The 21,115-nt window shown below is 41.3% G+C and overlaps 1 protein-coding gene and 1 pseudogene across 1 annotated transcript in view; both read left to right on the top strand.

Moving 5' to 3' along the window:
* The first annotated feature begins 6,201 nt into the window (after positions 1–6,201).
* Positions 6,202–21,103, top strand: LOC135363113 (mitotic spindle assembly checkpoint protein MAD2A-like; annotated as a pseudogene).
* LOC135363127 (rho GTPase-activating protein 20-like) overlaps positions 17,217–21,115 on the top strand; it is a 43,328-nt gene continuing 39,429 nt past the window's right edge. Inside the window, exon 1 of the mRNA XM_064583816.1 lies at positions 17,217–17,395. Within this exon, the coding sequence (XP_064439886.1) occupies positions 17,217–17,395 (179 nt within the window). The remainder of the gene's footprint in view (positions 17,396–21,115) is intronic.

The following is a 21,115-nucleotide window of genomic DNA, read 5'->3' as shown; positions in this document are numbered from 1 at the left end:
CCAACACTGTCCTCAGAAAACTATTTCACGTGAGGCCAGGGCTGCTAAGAGTAAAAGGTGATTTTATTAAGTGTGATAAGACTTCCAAAGACCATGAAAAGAAATAACCCTTCCTCAAAGATCAATTGCTAACATATTTACATACAATACACAAAAGAACTGCCGAAGTAATTTAAGAAAACTTTTTTTTTCAAATTGCCCCCACAAATATCTACTGGACACATGCTACATCGCACTCACTATGCTTTATGACAGTGTTATTCTAGAAGGATTCCTGAGGTGGCCTCCACGGATCCTTCTCCTGGTGTTCACACCCTGTTGTGATTCCCCTCCCCTTGTGTGAAGGCAGAAGCTTGACTTGTTCCCAACAAACAGAATATGGCAAAGGTGATGGGATGTATGTAATTATGTGTATGTGATTGCATGGTTATGTACATAAGATTATAGTCCCGTCTCGCTGGGGTCTCTCTCCCTTGCTAGCTCCAAGGAAGCAGGCAGTCATGGTGGGATAATGAAGGCGGCTTCTTGAGGCAAAGGGGGGCTCCCAGCCAACAGCCTGTTAGGGTCTCCAGCCAGAACTCAGCAAGAAAAAGAATCCCTCGGTTCTACCACCACAAAGAATTGGATTCTGCCAACAGCCTGAGTGCACTTGGAAGCAGGTCCTTCTCCCACTGACCCTCAGATGAGGCAGCTCTGGCTTCCCGCCCGGTTGCCTTGTGAGACCTCCCCTGAGCAGAAGACACTGTTTAGCGGAGCCTAGACCCCTTATTCACAAAAACTGGGAGATGACAAATGTGTGTTGCTTCAAGCCACTAACATTGTGGTAATATTGTTACAAAGTAGTAAATAACTAGGTCCTCACTCTTTCTTTGTCTTTCTTGACCTTGAAGTCTTGGAAGCATACAGGCCAGCTATTTTGTACAAAGTGCCTCAAACTGGGTGTGTTTGTTTGGAAATCCCGCAATCCGATCCTCAGGATTAGATTTAGATTCAGGAATAACATAGAAGTGATGTTGTGTCCTTCTCAGAATATCCTATTTAGAGGTTTATATGCTTGGTTTGTCCCACTATAAGTGATATTAAATTGATCACTTGGTTAGAAAGGTATCCATAAGTTCTCTCCATTGTAAAGATACTATTTCCCCATGATGACTAATAAAAAACTTATGAGGAGATACTCCATTCATCATCAAACTCTCACTGATTAGTTTTAGTAACCATTCATGATCCTCTTACTACATAATTCCTTTTGTATTCATTAGTTAGCATTCTACTGTAAGGAACATTCTCTTCTTTCCTATTTACTTACTTATCTAGTGATTGATTTATACCAGAGTGAAATTACAGTTTCTTATTTTAGTCAGCTGTTAAAATTTGTTACTATTACTGTATCCCAATTTTGATATTTAAGTTGCTCTAGATTTGTCCATTGGAAGCTCCCTGCAGATATATCCTCTGTCCTTCTGACATATTGCCATCTTTTCAAGCCTTTCTAATTTTCTAGCAAAACAAGATTTTCCAGGCTTATCTAATACTTTCTGTGTCCTAGACCTGGAATTTTTTCTCCACAGACTTCTGATTCCTTTTAAAGTGAAGAATGGTTTTTAGACACCAAAATCTGGGTACTAACTGTACTCATTGCTACTGGAATGTCATAGCTTCTAGTACTTCTCAGTGACAGGGCTGAAGTAGATACAGAGATATATCCAACAAAATATGTGTAAGACAAATATACTAAAAACTACATTACTGGGAGAAATTTTAAAAGACTAGAATAGATGGATAAATCCACTATGTTCATGGATTATAAGACTCATCATTATTAAGTTGTCAATTATGAAAATGTCTTAGCATCTTACAAAGCTGCAAGTCTATATATTGGCTGGGATTGTGGTCACATCTGGGGCTCGAATGGGGAAATATCGACTTCTGCACTCACACAGGTTGTTAGCAGAATTTGGTTCCTTGTATTTGTAAGACTGAGGGATCCATTCTCTTGCTGACAGGAACTCCTTGTAGGCTGTCAGCTGGAGGGTACCCACAGCACTTAGAAACTGCCTGCATTTCTTCATCATGTGGGATTTCTCCCCGTGATACAACTCACACCCACACACAAACCCACATATTTAATTTTTAACCTCCAATTCCATTTCAACACCACAATGTACCTTCTAGTCTTCCCCCTTCAATAGTGAGGAAACTGGATCCCATTATAAGTGCAAATATATTAATTTTCTCAAGCCTGGAATACACTGGAAGGTTGCAAAGGGGACAGAATATACTGTATGGGATTTGAATGAAAAAAAAAGCAGGCCAGTCACTGATATGAGGAATTCTTAATCGCAGGACACAAACTGAGGGTTGCTGGAGTGGGGGGTGGGGTGGGAGGGATGGGGTGACTGGGTAATAGACACTGGGGAGGGTATGTGCTCTGGTAAGCGCTGTGAATTGTGCAAGACTGTTGAATCTCAGATCTGTACCTCTGAAACAAATAATGCAATATATGTTAAGAAAAAAAAAAAAAGGAAGAAGAAGAAGGTAGCAGGAGGGGAAGAATGAAGGGGGGGAAATCGGAGGGGTAGACGAACCATGAGAGACGATGGACTCTGAAAAACAAACTGAGGGTTCTAGAGGGGAGAGGGGTGGGAGGATGGGTTAGCCTGGTGATGGGTATTGAGGAGGGCACATTCTGCATGGAGCACTGGGTGTTATGCACAAACGATGAATCATGGAACACTACATCTAAAACTAATGATGTAATGTATGGGGATTAACATAAGAATAAAAAAATTAAAAAAAAAAAAGCAGGTCAGGAAAGATTTCATGACTCCTGTAACTCACATTCCTTTTTTTGAGAATTTGATCATCATTGATTTATTTTTTTCTAGTTGTATGATCAAAACCTCAACAGTAGAGGTAGGTAGAAGTCAAATCATGCAGAACTTTGTAAGCCACATTAGAGAGTTTGGGTTTTATTCTACTACGATGGGAATTGGAGGCCTTTCTGTTAGGCCTCCATTGTGCATTTGTTTGTTGTAAATAGCATTAACAGCATTTTTAAAGTTATTTCCTGATAATGTTTATTATTTACTCAATCTTCAACTCATTCTAAAACAAGATTGGGGATGCTTAGGGCAATCCATACCAGTAAGTTAAAACATTAAAAAATCTATCAGATAGGGATAAAAAATAAAATGGAGCTGGGAAACAAGAGGTCAGGGTGAGGTCACCTTTAAGAACTTTAAAGTTACAGAGATTTGTTACAAATTTTATCCGAGATCTCTGGAGACTAGAACAGTTTGAAATAACTCATCCCCCAAACCACTGTGATATGCTCACTTCAAGTAACCAGCCTTCACAAGAACCCCCAATCTGCCATGTATACCACACAGAATTCAGACTCGCTAATGGCAGAATCCACGGATTGTTTTTCTTGCAGTAACTTTTCAGAAAACTCTCTGGTTTCTGATAATTTAACCCTTTCAGGTTAAGAGAAAAATGGACAGTTAGATAGTGCTTGTTTATTTAATCAAGGCAGCCAGCTGAAGCAAACAATTCAAGCCAAAAATTCACTTCATTTTTTGTAGGAAAGTATAGTTTTAAATTATAACTGACCCTCTGTTAGGAGAAAGGCATGGATTTCCACAGGGAAAAACTGAGCACTGAGGACAAAGTCTCGAGTTCACGAGCACTGTAATCACACATCAGGATCACAGAACTCGCATTTTAAAATCTGATATAATTTATTGCACATTATTTCACATTCTACTGCTTTGCTTACTTTTTGTTGGTTTGTGGTTACTTGCATACATCAGTAAAGTTTCAGAAAAACTATAATTATAGAAGGACAATTATTTAATGCAGGAAGGATAAACCATTGCATTGGCGGATTGGAAGACATTTTTTAAAGTTCTTATATTATCAATTTAATTATGCATTTCTATGTAGTAATACTCATTCTATGAGTAATGTCTAACATTCTTGCCAAGAATAGTTTGAAAGGACTTTGTTAAAAGTATGTCAGCTAAATCACTATGGCTATATCACTGCTAATGGTGTCGTTCACACGTTGTGAAACATACAACTCCATATTTCATTCTGCCCCCAAATTAGGTCATTGCAAAATACCGTTATTAAAACTGCAAATTGCGGGACAAGGAGATGGAGATGAGAACAAAGCAAAAGGAAGACACCCATTCCTTTTTGGAAAGCATGATTGGGATAGGACAAAATAGAGTAGGAAAGCTGAGCCCTTTGAAACGGATACTTTTTTGTGGGGTGTGTGTTAATTCCATTTAAATATAAATGACTAATAAAACTTGGGCTAACCAGTCTGCTCTGTACTATCCCCGGGTAGCGTCTATGCTCTCTAACCTAATTGTACAGAGGTTCCCTTGTCTTCTGACTTCATACACAAACCATGATGATTATTTCAGTTTTACCTTTTCCTTTTCCCAGAAAATCTTGTTGCAGTCATAAAAAGGGAATGTTTGATGCAAAGACGCCTAATTTATAATTATTTGTGGTTATTAACAACATAGTAATTACGGAAATGCCTTTGTTGGAAGTTACCCACCAGGAGCCGCAAATCCGTGGCACACACCCCCGGGCTGCCTGGGCTCGGAGGAAGGTCGATCCCTGCACCTTCCAGACCCCAGCCCTGGGGAGGAAAGCGAGGCCGGTCGGTCACTGTTCACTCAGACCTGAGAAAAGTCGCCAGGGTAGCCGCACCTCTTACTTTTGGTGGAAGGTTCCCCTAACTCCAGCTTTCAGGACTTGGGATGGGCGCACACATCGCGACTCTCCCTTTCCTACTGCGGGGCACTCTGCGAACACACCCCCAGTCACCTCTGCGCGCTCCCCGGAACCCGCTCAGCCCACAGCGCACCCCAGCGGCCGAGCGGCCTCCTTCCAGCGGCGGCCACGTAGCTGCCGGCGAGCTCGCCAGTTGCCTCCGCCGCCGCCTTGGAATCTGGGGCCCCGACGGCCGGCGAGACCCCGCCTCCGCCCGACCCCGGGGAGGCCGCGCGGCTGCTGCGCCTGCCCCAGCCGCCGCACCTGGGAGCGGTGATCACCAGGAGAGGTGGGGCGTGGCAAGAGGCTGGCCGGGCGCCGGAGCAGCTTCGCCAAAAGCCAGCCGGACCGGCGCAAGGCGGAGGGGGAGGGTCTCGGGGCAGAGGCCGGCTCCTCCGAGGGAGAGACCCCAGCTGGGGTGGAAAAGGGCACAAAGCAGCTGCACAGACGCTGGGCGCGGATCATGGAGCGGGCCAGCCCCGGCTCCGGGGAGTCGAAGCTGCAGCGGGACCAGGATTCCGTGGAAGCGTGGCTGGATGATCACTGGGACTTTACCTTCTCTTACTTTGTTAGGAAAGCCACCAGGTAAGAAGAGGGCCCCTGGAAGACCCACCCGGGGCGCTGAGAGTGACCTGGGGGCTCATCTCTCTCCCTTACTGAATTTTCCTCTTCCTTTACCATTAAACGACCTCGGTTCCCAGGCCCTTTGCTTTTGAAGTAGGTCTTTGGTCCTGCTAGGGTGTAGACACCTCGACTTTATGGCTAGTACAGTCGAAAAGCCCAAGCGTGGGATTCGATCCAACTTGCTCAAAAAGTTCAATGCAAAAATGTACATGCGGACCCCCCCCCCCCACACACACACACAGCCCGGCTGCCCCGGTATTCCCTGAGAGCAAGATTATTTACATACATCCGCGCTCACGGGCCTTCCCCCAGCCCTTCTTTAGCCTCCTAGTCCCCCTAAATCTCCTCAGCGAAACCAAAACAGTTTTGAGCCCCTTCCCTGCGGCTCCGGAAGCACCATTTCCAACTCGGTCCCAGCAGCTCCGCTCCTCCCCCGTCCCCCCTCGCCCTGGCCCTTGGCGGGGCGGGGAAGTCGGGGTAGGGGCGAGACCACGAGGAGCCCAAAGGCAGCAACATGCCGGAATCTTCCCGGAGTAAGCGCTGTCGCCTTTTGCCCCTTTCCAGTCCCTTGCTTGGCCCGGCGCTTCCTTTCACTCTCTCTTGCTCCCAAGGCGGCGCCGCTGGAAGGGCTCCGCAGAGGGGTTCGCGGCGCGCACACAAAGGGCGCTGGGGAGGCGCGGCGGGAGCCGACAGCGGGGCGCTGACGGGTCCCGCGCAGCCCCAGCCGACCCCAGAGGCCAGCTCTTCCCGGTCCAGAGCCAAGCGCCGGGGCGGCCGCTGCCGAGGGCGGGGCGGAGGGTGCCTGTCCTTTGGGAGGTGGCTGCCCGGGGGGCAGTTGGGGCGCGCGTGGGAAACGCTCCCGGAGAGTTGGGGAGGAATTGAGGTGGAAGCCGAGGAAGGAGGGGCCGGAGCGGAGAGTGGAGGCGGGCGGATGCCCTGAAGCCTGAGGAGTTGGTGGGAAGCCGCTGGCGCGGGCAAAGGCTTCTGCACGCGGACTCCGACTGCCTCCAGGACGCGCCTCTTTGGAGAAGAGTCCCGAACCCGCCGCCGCCGCCGCCGCCGCCTCCAGGCAGCGGCCGTCGGGCAGCTGGCGCGGGCTGCCTTGGCCGCCAGGAAAGCGCTCTCAAGGCGGTGATGGTGGAGCGGCCGGCCGAGGCCCGGCGCTGGGCTCCCCCCCGCCGGCGGTCGGCCTCCGCTCTGCCGGGCGCTCCCCGCCAGGGGGCGGCGCAGCGCGGAGCGAGCGGGCTGCGGCGGGCGGCGGCCCGGTGGCGGGGTCGGTAAGGGAGCAGGCGTCGAGTCACCGCCTCCCCTGGGCACGTCGTCGCCCCCCGGCGCCTCCCGGAGTCCAGAGTCTGCGGAGGCCGCGTGGTCTGCACGTGGACCTTCCTATGTTTGCTGTGTTGCCCTTTGGAGACAAAACAAGGTAGTCCCTTCAGCCTCCCCCCACTTGCCACTTTACCTTGGGGGCGCCCAGCGGGGGGCGGGGGGGCAGAGGGATGCTTCATTGAAAATGGACTGTCTGATATTTTTGTCTTCCTTTATTCTCTTACGGTGTATTCCTTTGGGATTTTAGAAGGGGCTCTTTTTAAGGCAGTTTCTCCTAAACGAGTTTGTGTCGATTTCATCCCTTTCGGGGGTTTTGGACCGAGGCGATAGCTTAGGGCAAATCTTATCTCTTCTGTTTAATTACTCCGCCCTCCTTTTAAAGTCCTCTTTCCCCGCTTTGGCTGTCTTCCTTCAAAATCTGAATCTGGAGCAACCAGAGGATAAACCCTGAAAAGAAAAGTGGTTTCTTTTCAAAGGACAGTTTCCTGCGAGTTCGGGGTGAGGCACGAAGGCCATCTAGATCTGGAACTATTGATTGTTGTGGGCCCCCAGTTTTCAAAGGTCACCTGCTACTCCGAGGCCATCTGTCCCTAGTTTCCTTTCACCCTTGCACACTTGCACTTTTCTGCCCCCATTGAATGGGGAGCGGGCAGGAGAGCTGGGCTGATTTTTTTCAGTGTGTCAGGCTGTTCTTTGGAGATGTTCTGTAGGCAGATTATTAGTAGTTGAAAGAAAAAAGTGATTTGTCTTACAAGTCAACATCAGTGTCCTCTTCTTTTTTTCCTTCTCTCCCTTTAAAGACAGAAACTTAGGATAGTTTGGTGATCTTTTTAAGTAGTCATACATAAGAACACTTCACTCAGAGCCTGCCAAATCTTTGAAAGTAACATTTTATTGGAAGTTAAATGGAAGGGGTTACATTTAATTTTCTTTTCACATTACTTTTTCTCCCAAGTAGCACAGGATTACAGTCCTCATTTCTCAAAGTTACACTTTTCTGTGTAAAATTCAGATCATCTGAAACTCTGTATAAAGACTTTTTTAGTTACGGTTTTTATATTATAGTTGATGTTGACAATAGGCTGACCACTTTCTATGACATGTATGTGTATATATATTCTTATATATTTCTAAGAGTTTATGTTGAGTAAAACGTGGAAAACGAAAGTGTAAAATATTTAAGAGTAGTACAGGCCCTCCTTAAGTATAAAGTGCTGAAAGTTGTCCGTTTAAAGAATACGACCTAAGAGCTTGTGTGTAGTCAGAGGTTCCTGTTTGGGCTTATATTTGGTGGCATTAACTAGAGATTTAAGATTGAGAGATTAGACAGTAGTTGATTATAAAAATTCCAAACTTCTAAACCCAGTGTGATTCATATGGTTGTGGTAAAAACTTATTGCAGACATTTTAACTTTATAGCTAGGATTTTTTTTTTTCTTTTAACTAGAAGCTGTTACTCTGCTTTTATCCTTTTTGTTACACTCTGTAAGTGTAAAATGAGTACTGTGTGTGATTCAGGACCCCATGAGACAGTTCTGTAGAAACATTTAACATGTTTTTAAATTTAAAATAAATTTGGATTCACTTAGATTGGCCATCTGTGCCGGTAAACAGGCATGTTGATGGAACTACTTCCATGCATGACATTCATGCATGCTTTTTTATCCTATTCCCAAACTGAATGATCTGTACTCAGTAGTAGTCACTGAACAGAATGAAGGTTTCTGGCATCCCTAAATTCTCATTTAAATACCCGTGAATTTTGGTTGACCTTGAAAGCAGTTCGGCTGCTATATTACATTGTTTCCTATAACTATCTTCAAATACAGAGCTAAGCACCTAGTTCAAAGCTACAAGCTTGGAGCATAGATGCTTTTTAGTAATCACAGCCTGTTGATGTGAATTTGAGTGTCAGTTGAACAATTCATAACATAATCTATTGGCATAAAAATTAACTGGAGACTAGTAAACTACAACATACGGAAACTCCCACCCTCACCATTCTAGACAACTTTGCAGTTCTACCCGCCTGAGATACTACTGTGTTAATTAAGGGCTCCAATCTTCATGCTTTTGCAAATGAAGGCTTCCGGGTGCTAATGCCACTTTAACAGCTGTTGTTATTCTTGACAGCATATTAAAATAATGTTACCTTTCATTAGTTACTAATCATTTCTGCCATTGTGGGTTATGTTTTAGATCATTTAGTATTGTAGGGGTAACGTGATTGACTTCTTATTGCTTTGTTTTGTACTAGGCAAAAGCTTGAGAATATTTGACATATAATGGAAATAGGAGTTACTAACGAGGACCAGTTTTTATGACCGCTTGGATCAAAGTCCAGAAACCGAAGTTTTACACTTCCATGTAACTTTCTATGAGAGACTTTTTACTTGACACTGCAAAACTGTGCTGAATTAGTTGACATTCTGGGTCCTGTGTTTGAGACTTTTTTCTTTTCTCTTTTCTTTCTTTCATATTTTTTTCTTATCTCTAAAAGCTGTAACATTTTTATTGGCAAGATATATTAAAATCAGATGATGGATATAAAATAAATATTGCCATCCACTTTTTAAAAACACTGTTTCTGTAATTACATAGGAATATAGTTTTCCATTTTCAAACAAATGATTTGTTAAGCATATTTTATTAAGCTGTCAGTAGTGTTGAAGATAATAAAACCCTGTGGTTATTGACTCAGTGTGACTTTAATATTATTTATAATATTTTTTATGATGGTAATTCTGATGCAGTAATGACCTTTTCTTTTTGTATTGTTTATAAACAGGGTTCATATGGTCAGCTTTAAGCTGCTTTTTTAGTGCCCTGAAAGTACTCATGTGTATCAGATTCTTTCCTCCTAAAAGAAGCTGTAGGAGCCCTTATAATGATGTTTCCCATTGCCCTTCTATCGCTAGTGTTCTCAGGGTTTCAAATTCAGATCCATTTTAGAGTCTGCAATGCAAGGTCATGATTCCTAACAATGTGGTAGAATTAATGCAGTGGCAATTATTCATAGTTGCAGATCTCAAAATAAATCTATTTGCTTAGCTAACAAAAACTTAAGTAGGCATATAGTACAATTCAGTAGCTTTTTTTCAGATCTGTGAAAATGGCTGATATTTTCATAAGATCATGTTTTCAACACCTCAAGGTGTACAATTTTTAGCATTTTGAATATGGTGTGTAACAAAATTTTCTTTTAAAGTAATTCCACCTAAATATTTAAATATTTAAAATATCTGAAACTGACCCTCCCCCCTCTCATGTGCTCTCTCTCATTCTCTCTCTCTCAAATAAATAAATTCTTTTTTTTTTTTTTTTAAGATTTTTATCCATTTATTTGACAGAGAGAGACAATGAGAGAGGAAACACAAGCAGGGGGAGTGGGACAGGGAGAAGCAGGCCCCCCGCGGAGCAGGGAGCCCGATGCGGGGCTCGATCCCAAGACCCTGGGACCACGACCTGAGCCGAAGGCAGACGCCCAACGACTGAGCCACCCAGGCGCCCCAATAAATAAAATCTTTAAAAAAACAAAAAAACACACCAGGTTTTGGCGTCTTCTTCCCTCAGGCCGGTCTAGTAGACCACAACTACACACGCCCAGCCGGGACCCTGCGGAGCTTGACCACCCAGAACTGGGCGATCACGCCTACCCCCTGCGCCTGCGGACAGGCCAGCTCCGAAAAGCGCCCAGAGGACCTGCAGGCCCCGCCCCACGGGGCGGGGCCTAGAGGCTCATCGCGCCTGCGCGGAGGCCCGAGGGCGTGCTGCGCCGTTACTTTTGAAACGAGTGGCGGGGAACTGCTGTGGGCGTCTCTGCTGTCGCTCTCTGCCGGGGGGAAGCGCACTCCTTCGTCTGTAGGACTGGCCATGGCGCTGCAGCTCTCCCGGGAGCAAGGCATCACCCTGCGCGGGAGCGCCGAAATCGTGGCCGAGTTCTTCTGTAAGTCGTCCTCGCGCAGGCCGGAGGGCGGGGTGAACTGAGGCCAGGCCGCCCGGTAGGCCCGGGGCTCAGCCGCGGAGGCGGGGGAAGCGGGAGGGGGTGGAGGGGAGGCCGCGAGGCCGCGAGGCCGCGAATTAAGCTCTCTCTGCCCCAGCCTCCTGCCCGGCGGGAGAATCTAGGAAGAAGCGGATGCAGACGCCGCCTCCGGGCTCCTTGCTAATGGTGGGGCTTGAGGCCTAGGTGCTGCTGAGGCCTGCGGCGCGATGTAGCCCCTCCACCTGCAGCGTTGCTTTCAACTACAGAGCCAGGCACTTTCCGCCCGCCCCCAGCCTCCGCGACTTCAGACGGAGTAGGACCGGGGTGGGGGCCACGTATATTTTTAACAACCCCTCGGCCCCTCTTTGATTCTGGTATTGGCGGTGATGGACTAGAGTTAGGAAACGCCATTCCGGACCAGGACAGTTGTGCCTTCTGATAGGATCTGGCAGGACTTGTGAGGAGAAAAGGAGGAAAAAGAGGGAAAGGTTTGCTGAGAGCATTGCAGAGAACAGTTAATCAGTTGCTAACTGAGATGCAAAAGCCTATTTTGACAGCCTCTAACCACATAATCTGAATTGGGACTTGGATTACAGTGAGTTGTAGTACTACTTTGACAGTAGATTAATGCAGTTTGGCGTTTTTCTCTTTTTTTGCCACAGAAATGCAGGTATCGTGTTCTCTCTTAATTAGAAGCAAGGTTTTAAGAATGTTTAATGCCACTTTTTACCTACTCTGCTTTCAGCAAAACACCCACAAACACGTTAAGGCATTTATGGTTTTATGCCATTAATGAAACGTAGCCACATCTAAATATGTTTTATTTTCCAGAGTTACAAAGTGATAATGACTTTTCTTTAACATTCCTTTTGTTTCCAGCATTTGGCATCAACAGCATTTTATATCAGCGCGGCATATATCCATCTGAAACCTTTACTAGAGTGCAGAAATATGGACTCACCTTGCTTGTAACAACTGATCCTGAGCTCATAAAATACCTAAATGATGTGGTGGAACAGCTGAAAGGTATTTAATTGTTGCAAACCATTTTGAGTTTTGCAGGCCTTGTAGAACCCATATTTTCTGGCATCTTGGTGGTCATTTTTCAGCTCTGTACAAAAAGGTATAAAACACTACAACCTCAAATATAGTGATTCTTAATTGGAAGGAAGCAAATAATATATAAATTGAAAGAAAGTCCACCCTTCCCATACTGCAGTTTGAGTGGGTTGAATATTTTGATATTAGGAATCTGATATGGCTTCACAAAACTGTCTCCATCAACTTCCTTAGAAATGATTTTTGCAGTTCATGTAGCCAGATGGAACAAGTTGGAATTTTCTGTCCTTATGATGGTGTTCACTATTGGAGAAAAATCCACTGTATATTTTTAACATATATTTTCTGTAACTGCCTAGAGTTTAAAGCCATCATTACTTAAAGGAAAATAAAATTGGATCCAACCTGGAAACTAAACTTAAAGAAAAGAACTACTAAGTAATAGAGCACCCAGTAGAGTTTTATTTTTTATATATTTCCATTTGTCTTTTTTAAAATCCTGCCTTTAATCAGTAAGCCTTTTCTATCTGAGCACTCACTGTTTTTCTTTAGCTCAAGAAATTACTATATTGAATCAATACTTGTTCTCCATCTATTCCTTTTTCCCCTCATATTTTTCTCTACTTAGGATTCCCACTTCTAATTTTTCTGTTGTAGGATGTTTCTCCCTAGCTCCCCATTTGATCTTCCAAAACTAGTTCCAAAAAACACTAGTCATCTTTTTTTCTTAATTCATGAGTCATATATATTTCTTTGTATCAAGTAGCTTTATTTTTAAAATTAGATTAATTGTTGTTTTTTTTTTTTTTTATTCAGGGCTAAAAAGTAAGATTATTAGTAAGCAACTAATAATCTATGTCATCTTAATTTGATGGAGAAGCAAGCCCCACCTAAGCTACTGGTTTTTGGGTTGTCTCCTTTAAGACTACACTGAGGATATTTCTTCACCTCGGATGTATGCAGACCTTCCTATTTAATTTCTCCCTTTTATTTTAGTTAAAATGGAGGAATTGCTCTTCTTAGAGGCAAATTGTTCAATCTGAATCCCCATTCCTCTAGCCTTAAGGATTTTATCCTAGTTCTTCTCTGGTATTTTTGATTTCTTTGTTTTGATCTCTCTTCAGTTTTAAAAGAAAAAAATTTCCACCCACCCCAAATCCTTAAGTTACTACCCAATTTCTTCCTTTTCAGAGCTAAATTGAGAAAAATCGATATATGTCAAGAAAAAGTTGATACATACGACAGCCCGTGTCTAGCAAGTGGCTATTTTTGTACTGCCTGCAAACTAAGAATGTTTTCAGATTTTTTTTTTTTTTAAGATTTTATTTATTTGAGAGAGAGAATGAGATAGAGCATGAGAGGGGGGAGGGTCAGAGGGAGAAGCAGACTCCCTGCTGAGCAGGGAGCCCGATGCGGGACTCGATCCCGGGACTCCAGGATCATGACCTGAGCCGAAGGCAGTCGCTTAACCAACTGAGCCACCCAGGTGCCCTGTTTTCAGATTTTTAAAGGGCTGTTTTTTAAAGAGTATGCAACAGAGACCTAGGTGGCCCACAAGCCCTAAATATTACAAAATTGTTTTGTCTCTTAAAAAAAGAAAAAAAACCACTACAGATTCCTGAGTATACTATCCCAATTTCCAAGATTAATTCAGGGCTTGTCCTGAGGCCCTCTTCTCACTATAATCTCTCTCTAGGATGATCTCTGACATGTACATAGCTTCACTAACAACCTTGGTGTAGTTGACTCACAACTGTACATCCAACCCAATTCTCCTAATTGTGCTCATATATTTCGTGGCTCCGTTGATATCTTCATCTGGCTATCGCAGTGATACCTGAAAACTAAACTTAAGGCGCTCCTGGCTGGCTCAGTCAATGGAGCATGCAACTCTTGATCTCGAGATATGAAGTTGCAGCCCCATGTTGGGTGTGGAGATTACTTAAAAATAAAATCTTAAAACTTAAGCATCATCTCCCATTTGCATTCTTTTTCTCAGTGAATGGATCAGCCATCCAACTAGTGATATAAACTAGGAAGTTGGGAGCTATCTCAGTCTTTCTTCTTGCTTACTCATAAGTAGTCAATAAATCCTAACAGTTTGAACCATGAAATCTCTTGAATCTATCTACTGATCCATCTCTACCAGCTTATCCTTCTCTAAGCCTTCATTACCTCTTGCTTGAATTGCTAATTAATTGGTGTCTCTAGATCCCCTCTTTACCTCTACTCTACTTTCCACATCACAGCCAGAAGGATAGTTCTGAAATACAAATTTAATTACATCATACCATACTTCAAATACAGTAATGACTTCCCTGGTTCTTGAAGTGTAACTTCTTTAATTTGGCCCATATGGCCTTGCATGGTCTGACCCCTGTGTATCGTACACAAACTGACCTTGTTCATTCTCCCCTTTCTTTACTGCAGTTGTATTACCCTTCTTTCAATCCTCTGGTCAGATGCTCTTCCCTTTTCAATATTTAAGACCTGTACCCTTTTCTGTATCATTTTGCATATTTAATGATAATTTATTTGTAGAACTGAAGTCAAGTGAGAACTCCCTGAGTGAGTCCAGTTTTCCTCTCTTATGCTCTCATTGCGTCACATACTGCACCTTCATAGCGTTTATCACAATTATAATCTTATATTTATCGGTGCACTGATTAGATTAATGGCCATCTCCTGCATCTTACTTGGATTAGGGTGTACTTCATGTTTTCTACTCTGTCTTCAGCACTCAGTACTATATCTGGTACAAATACTGAGAATTTGAAAACAGGAGCTAGGTTATTGTGGGGCAGGTTTTCTGTACAGGTTGGCAGAGTTCCGAAATACTAGCGGTAGGAATTTGCTGAGGATAGAAAGTGAGACCTGGGAAGAGAGTTGTTTTGTAATGCAGTGAAACAAAAAAGATTCCTTGTTATGTATTGCAGATTGGTTATACACGTGTTCAGTTCAGAAACTGGTGGTTGTCATCTCAAATATTGAAAGTGGTGAGGTCCTTGAAAGGTGGCAATTTGGTATTGAGTGTGACAAGACTGCAAAAGATGACAGGTAAGTATGAAGTAAATTGCTTCCATTTTTACAGATCTTTTTCCAAAACTGTTTTCTTTTACTAGATGAGTTCTACTTATATTGAACTAGTTTCACATAAAGTAGTTTGTTTCTAAGTATGTTAGATGTGATCTTTAATCTCCTGTGGAGAAGGATTGGGCTCACAAATTGTGCTCACGAAAGAATTTTGCCTATCACGGACTTTTAACATAATTGCGCTTAGGCTAAATCCATAAATTTCAAACTTTAGTGTTTATGATGCTATATGTAAAGCTACCATGGTGTCCGTCCTAGGTGGGCCATTTCATGAATTGTAGAAAGGTACTTTTAACCATGAAGTATTATCCTAGACTTTCTCCCAGCTTACTGTGCAGCTCTACTGTATTTCATTTAATGCTACAAACTTCTTAGACATTCCCTTTTTTTTTTTTTTAGGATTTTATTTATTTATTTAATAGAGCATGCGAGAGAGGGAACATAAACGGGGAGTGGGAGAGGGAGAAGCAGGCTTCCCGCCAAGCAGGGAGCCCGATGTGGGGCTCAATCCCAGGACCCGGGAATCATGACCTGAGCCAAAGGCAGTCGCTTAACTAACTGAGCCACCCAGGCGCCCCTCCTTAGACATTAAACTGAAGTTTTTAGATTATCCGGATGGGAGATGCCCATCATTATATGCTAATTTCTAGCATTGTCCTAGGCATGCTTACCTGTAAACTCTGAACTATCTCTCATAATGAAATGATGGAGTTTGCTCCTGAAGCCTTTGGTCTGTTTTAGAAAATGTTTAATTATTAACGCCATACACGAGTAACATCTTATTTGAGGCAATAGGAAATTAGACATTTAGGCATTACTAAAAATGCCAAAATGATTATACCGATTCAATATTTTAGATACTGCTTGTTATCTTTATTTTAAGACATGCTGAAGCTTTCCTGACTTGAAGTACTTGGCAGGTTTTCTAGTCATCTGTTATTTAATGACCTGATACTAAGAACAACCCTAAAAAATGATTGGAAGGATAAATGAAATAATAGAGATACATATTGTGCCTACTAAGTTTCTTAAGGACATATATTTATTTTCATTTAAAAAAAACCTCCTTTTGAATGCATTACTTATTTGATTTTGGAAGCATTTAATCAGATAAATAATCTTACCCGTGTTTCAAATAACTTGTTAAAACTTAAAATGAATTAATTGGTTTCTTTGATAGTGCACCCAGAGAAAAGTCTCAGAAAGCTATCCAAGATGAAATCCGTTCAGTGATCAGACAGATCACAGCTACGGTGACATTTCTGCCACTATTGGAAGTTTCTTGTAAGTATTATACAACTTCACACTGGCTTAAATTTGTTGTGGAAAAGACTAAGCTACTACTTTAAGAATTAATGCGCTCATTAAGTTTTTTCTTAATTATAAATGTCATGTTATATGAATGAGAAAACTGTGATAAAGCTAAAGTAATGCTATTTGCATTTTATTTACAAGTGCTGAAAAGGAAAGGAATGAAAGTATTCTACAGTACTCACTCTTGAATATTTTGATGTAATTTCTGTCATTATTTTTATTTTCTACACATTTCTATGTATATAATTAAGATTTATAGCTATAATTGTGTCTTTGTTTTCTTAGTTACTCCTTCATTCATCAGATATATCCTAAATACCTACTACATGCCAGATGCTGTTCTGGGCACTGGGATACAGCTGTCACAGAACCAAGGTATTATCTCTTCTATGGCTTAGATTCATGCTGTCTCATGATTAATTGTATACTTTCTGCAAATATTTTTAGTGGTTTTCTCTTTAAAAAAAAAAACTTGAGTTTTTCATAAAGTAAAAGGAGTACAGTATTTTCTGTACTAAAATTTCCATTGAGGAAAAGCAATTAGTTAATATAATTGATTAGAGATCAAGGTAAACTAGCTTTTCTGACACTATAGATGGTTCAAATGTAAAAGACACAGGAAGGGTGGTTGTACTTTAGAAAAAAATAATTGTACTTTAATGATCTTATCCCCAATTTAGGTTCATTTGATCTACTGATACATACAGACAAAGATTTGGTTGTACCTGAAAAATGGGAAGAGTCGGGACCACAGTTTATTACCAGTTCTAAGGAAGTCCGTCCCTTCGTTCATTTACTACTACAATCCACAAAGTCAATAGCATGGTGGCCTACAAAATTCCTGTCAATGACTGAGGATAAGATAAGGACAGTGATGTACTTATAACTCTCAGATGTGGTTTTCCTGAAACCAAGTCAACTATAGTTGATACATTTTGTTTCACTGGTTAATTTTTAGATGGGGAAAACTTAACATTATACTTCTATTGAACTGTGCATAATTGTTCCATTTTTTGGTACCCGTATGACTTTATACAGGGTTGGTATAAATTATTGCACATTGTTCAGAAGGGAACTAGCAGATTACATCAGCATTGTTAATGTCAATTCCTTTAAAGGTGGTAACTGTAGATGGAAAGCTTTTGCCATAAAGCTAAATGCCTTCTTAAACCTTCTGGTCAAGTACCTTGATTCGGAATATAGGTAGGGAGATATTTAAATATAAAATACAGCAAAAAAGTCCGAAAATTCAGAGTCTTTGTTTAGATCCTGAAATTATCTAATGATAATCTGTAAGTAATGAAATACTGCTCCTGTTAGGTCCTTTTGCCATTTATTTTATTTGTATATTTTCCGTATTAAAAGCATTTCCAATTATTTGATTTTAATTTATATAACTTGAACTTACAAAGCTATGTATATTGCCACTGTTTAAATTCCTGTGATACAGAACACTTAAACATTTTTTTTATGTTTTATAAAATCAAGCTTTAAATGATGTAATAAAGTTAAGTATGTATATTTTAATTTGTCTTAACATATTTTTATATTGGTGTGGTATTAACACAGTTAAATAGCAGGATGGATTCAGTATAGCAAATAATATCTTGTACCTACCAGGGCCTAAGAATACAAACTTGAGTCAGTCTGGAGGTGCTTTCAATTTAATGGACAAGCTTTGATTATACCCCTTTAATCTTATAACTGTGGACTTAAAATAAGCATCATTCTTTGTATAAAATAATACATGTCATTTGGAATTAATTCATTTTAGCATATGTTGGGCTGTAGAACTTTTCTATACTCCTAGCCTTATTGCTAGCCTAGTCTTCCTTATTTTGCCAAGGTCAGTTGAAGGCAGACTTCTAAAAAGTCTCTTCTAATCTCTGTTCTAAATCTTATCTCATTTTGTAATAATTAAATGCTTAGTATCAGACACTGTTCTAAGCTCTTTATATGTATTAACTCGTTAATCTTCACTATAAAGTAAAAACACATAGCCTGTATCCATTCCTTCAAAAATTACAAAGTGAACACCTGTTAACGTGCCAAGTATTGGGATGAATGAAACAGGGTCCTGGCCTTTCTGAAGTTTGAGATATGAAGGAGAGGAAAATACATGGCAAGCTTCCAAGAAGTAACTACACGGATTTATCACATATGTATTTGTCTTTGTTATTTCACCTGAATGATCTGTTTGATCCTGTTGCCTGCTTGTTAAGAATAAAGGGCAATTCTCTCACTACAAGACAAGTGTAGGTCCCCGTATTTGATGATGGGTGTAGTGAATGCTGTTGCGAAAGCCCATTCCCTTGAGAGTTGAAGCTATCTAATTTTAGAGGTCCACCCACAACTCTTGCCTGAATAAGAAAAGTAGTTATGCAGAAATGGAAATGATTTTGAATTAGGTATGGTCAAGAGTCTGGTTTTCCAACATGAGATATAGTACAAAGTGGTCACTAGTAAGATTAAAACATTTGAATTCTTGGCTGTACATAACCTTCATAACATGACACATTAGGTTGAGAAAGAAAGCAGAAATGGAAGCTCAGTAAAAATATGGAGAGAGTTGAAAATTCTGGAACTACTTTTGGGACAAAAGTTTGAAATTCTTTTCAGAAAGCAGTAACTGCTTTAGGAAACACAATGCCTCTGCTAAGTGGCCGGAAATAATGTGGTTCTTCCCCCACAAAAGCTCACTGGTAGCAACTTTCTTAATATATCATTGGTAATACTTAAATTTCTGTCATTTGTGTTTTTATTTACCAAATTAAATGACCCTAATATTATCACTTTTAATTTGTGATTTCTAACATTGCTAATTTCCCCCCCTTATAGATTATGTATCATTTAAGAAATACAAATACAAAGCTATGAGCTTTGTTGGTAAAGCTCAATTGGAAAAGCTTTGGCCTATGGCTCCAACTAAACTTGTCCTGCCTTCTTTCCTATACCCGAAGCTCACCTTAGGAGGGAGCTATTTAAACCAACAGGTTCAAGAATTGTGAATGACCGATGAGTACTGGGTGTTACGTGTAAGTGATGAATCACTAAATTCTCCTGAAACTAATATTACAGTACATGTTAATGAAGTAGAATTTAAATAAAGATTTGGAAGGAAAAAAAAAAACAAAAACAAAACGTGCGTGACTTCCATACCATGTTAAACAGAGAAGCCAAGATTCCAAGAGAGTCTGATAGGCCTCTGATAGGCCTGGCCTGGACTCTGACTCGGTTTTGCTTACCGTAGGTACAGGAATGAAAACAACATGTTCCGATTGGGCCTGTCGAGGTCTGAAACAGAGCCCCAGATGGGACTGAACCACACCCGGTCTTCAGGACTCTTCTCCCAGTGTCATCAATTGGACAGAGAAGTCAAGCCTTGATGGGAATTTTACACAGAGGTATAACGATCTCATGTTTTAGTTGGCTTTTGCTTCATAGCAAACAACCATAGAATAACCGTAAGCATTTTTTTTTTTTTTCCTGTAAGTCTGTGGATTATCTGGGGTGCTTGTTTTATTCTCATGCAAATCTGCAGGTCACATGTTTCATTCTACCATTGAAGGGGCAATAGCTAGCCAGGACTTTTAAAGCTTAGTTTCCAACTTTGACACTGACATTTTTGCCCACATTCCACTGATTTTGGCCAAGTCTTGTGGCTGAGCCAAACTTCAGTGGGGCAGGGAAGTATACTCCTCCCATGGAGTTGGGGAAAGGGGTATGTGAAAATGTGATGAAAGTGATAATATTATTATTAGACAGGAAAGATCAGAATAGCTATAATGCCGCATTGTAACTCATTTTCCACCAGATGTCACTAATGCTGCAATATTCAAATTAAGGTGAACTTTTGACTTTAAAGGCTGTAATATTCAGCTTTTCTTATTGGAAATTAACAGTGGGATTTCTGGCTACAAAAATATAGACATCCAAGGAAGGAAATACAGCATCTGTAATTGGCTAAGCACTTCACATGAATTATTTAATTTAATTCTCATGCTTTAGTGCACAAGTAGAATTGCGGAATCAGCGGGCATGCAAACTGCACTACATTTTTTAGAGTTTAGATGGTCTCTTCTGTCCATGACCAAGGAAGCTCATCTGGCTCCTCAGCAAGCACATCAAAAGGAGTGTTTCTTCACCCGTTTCCTAATGGCTCTTACCTTTGACATCCTCTTAGCAATTGAGTGTCCAGAGCAAACTGGTTTTCATTTACTCCGCTTTACAAAACTCTACGTTTCTTTGGGTGCATTTGTATTTACACTTTCCTCAGATGACTTCCTGTAACTTATCCATATTGTGCAAAGAATAAATCAAGTGTGCATTTGTGAGCAGTTGTGAGACACTTGACCCACTAGTCAAAAGAATTGTTCGTTAAGTAACCTCAGTTACTCTTTAGGGAATTAATTTTTGGCTAAAGTTGTAAATAATAATTTCTTATTCTTTTTTTAATTAAATATGTGAAATTAGATTTTAAGTTATTTTGTTCAGTGTAACCGTGATAAAAATTTGTGTTGGAATAACTATGGAATAGAAATGCTGCTAAATTCCAAATTTTATGAGCTACATTTTCTAAGAACAGATCTTTAAAGATCTTTCCATTCATCACGAACATGGCTTTGAAAGCCAGCAGTATTAACTGATGCTTATTAAAAAAAATCTAGTTGGGAAAGCTACTTAAGCTTCATTAGAGTGGACAATGCTGTTCCAATCTGGCAAAAACACTGTAGCCTTAGCAACAAAACTATTAGAAAAGGCCTAGGGAGAAAAATGTCAAGAGTTGACCCTCTGATTACACAAGTCAGTTTATGTTACCATTTCACCTATTTTTGTGCTCTTACCATTTGATCTATTTTTATACTAGAGAAACATAATTTCATTTATTTGTATAAAGTCCATTGTCATCTGCGTTTATCTGCA

The sequence above is a fragment of the Mirounga angustirostris genome, unplaced genomic scaffold, assembly GCF_029215605.1.
Source record: "Mirounga angustirostris isolate CCGP_5_RB_7025 unplaced genomic scaffold, mMirAng1.0.hap1 SCAF_22, whole genome shotgun sequence".
NCBI classification, from domain to species: Eukaryota; Metazoa; Chordata; class Mammalia; order Carnivora; family Phocidae; genus Mirounga; species Mirounga angustirostris.
Note: the sequence above shows the minus strand (reverse complement) of the source record. Positions and strands in the feature narration are given on the sequence as shown.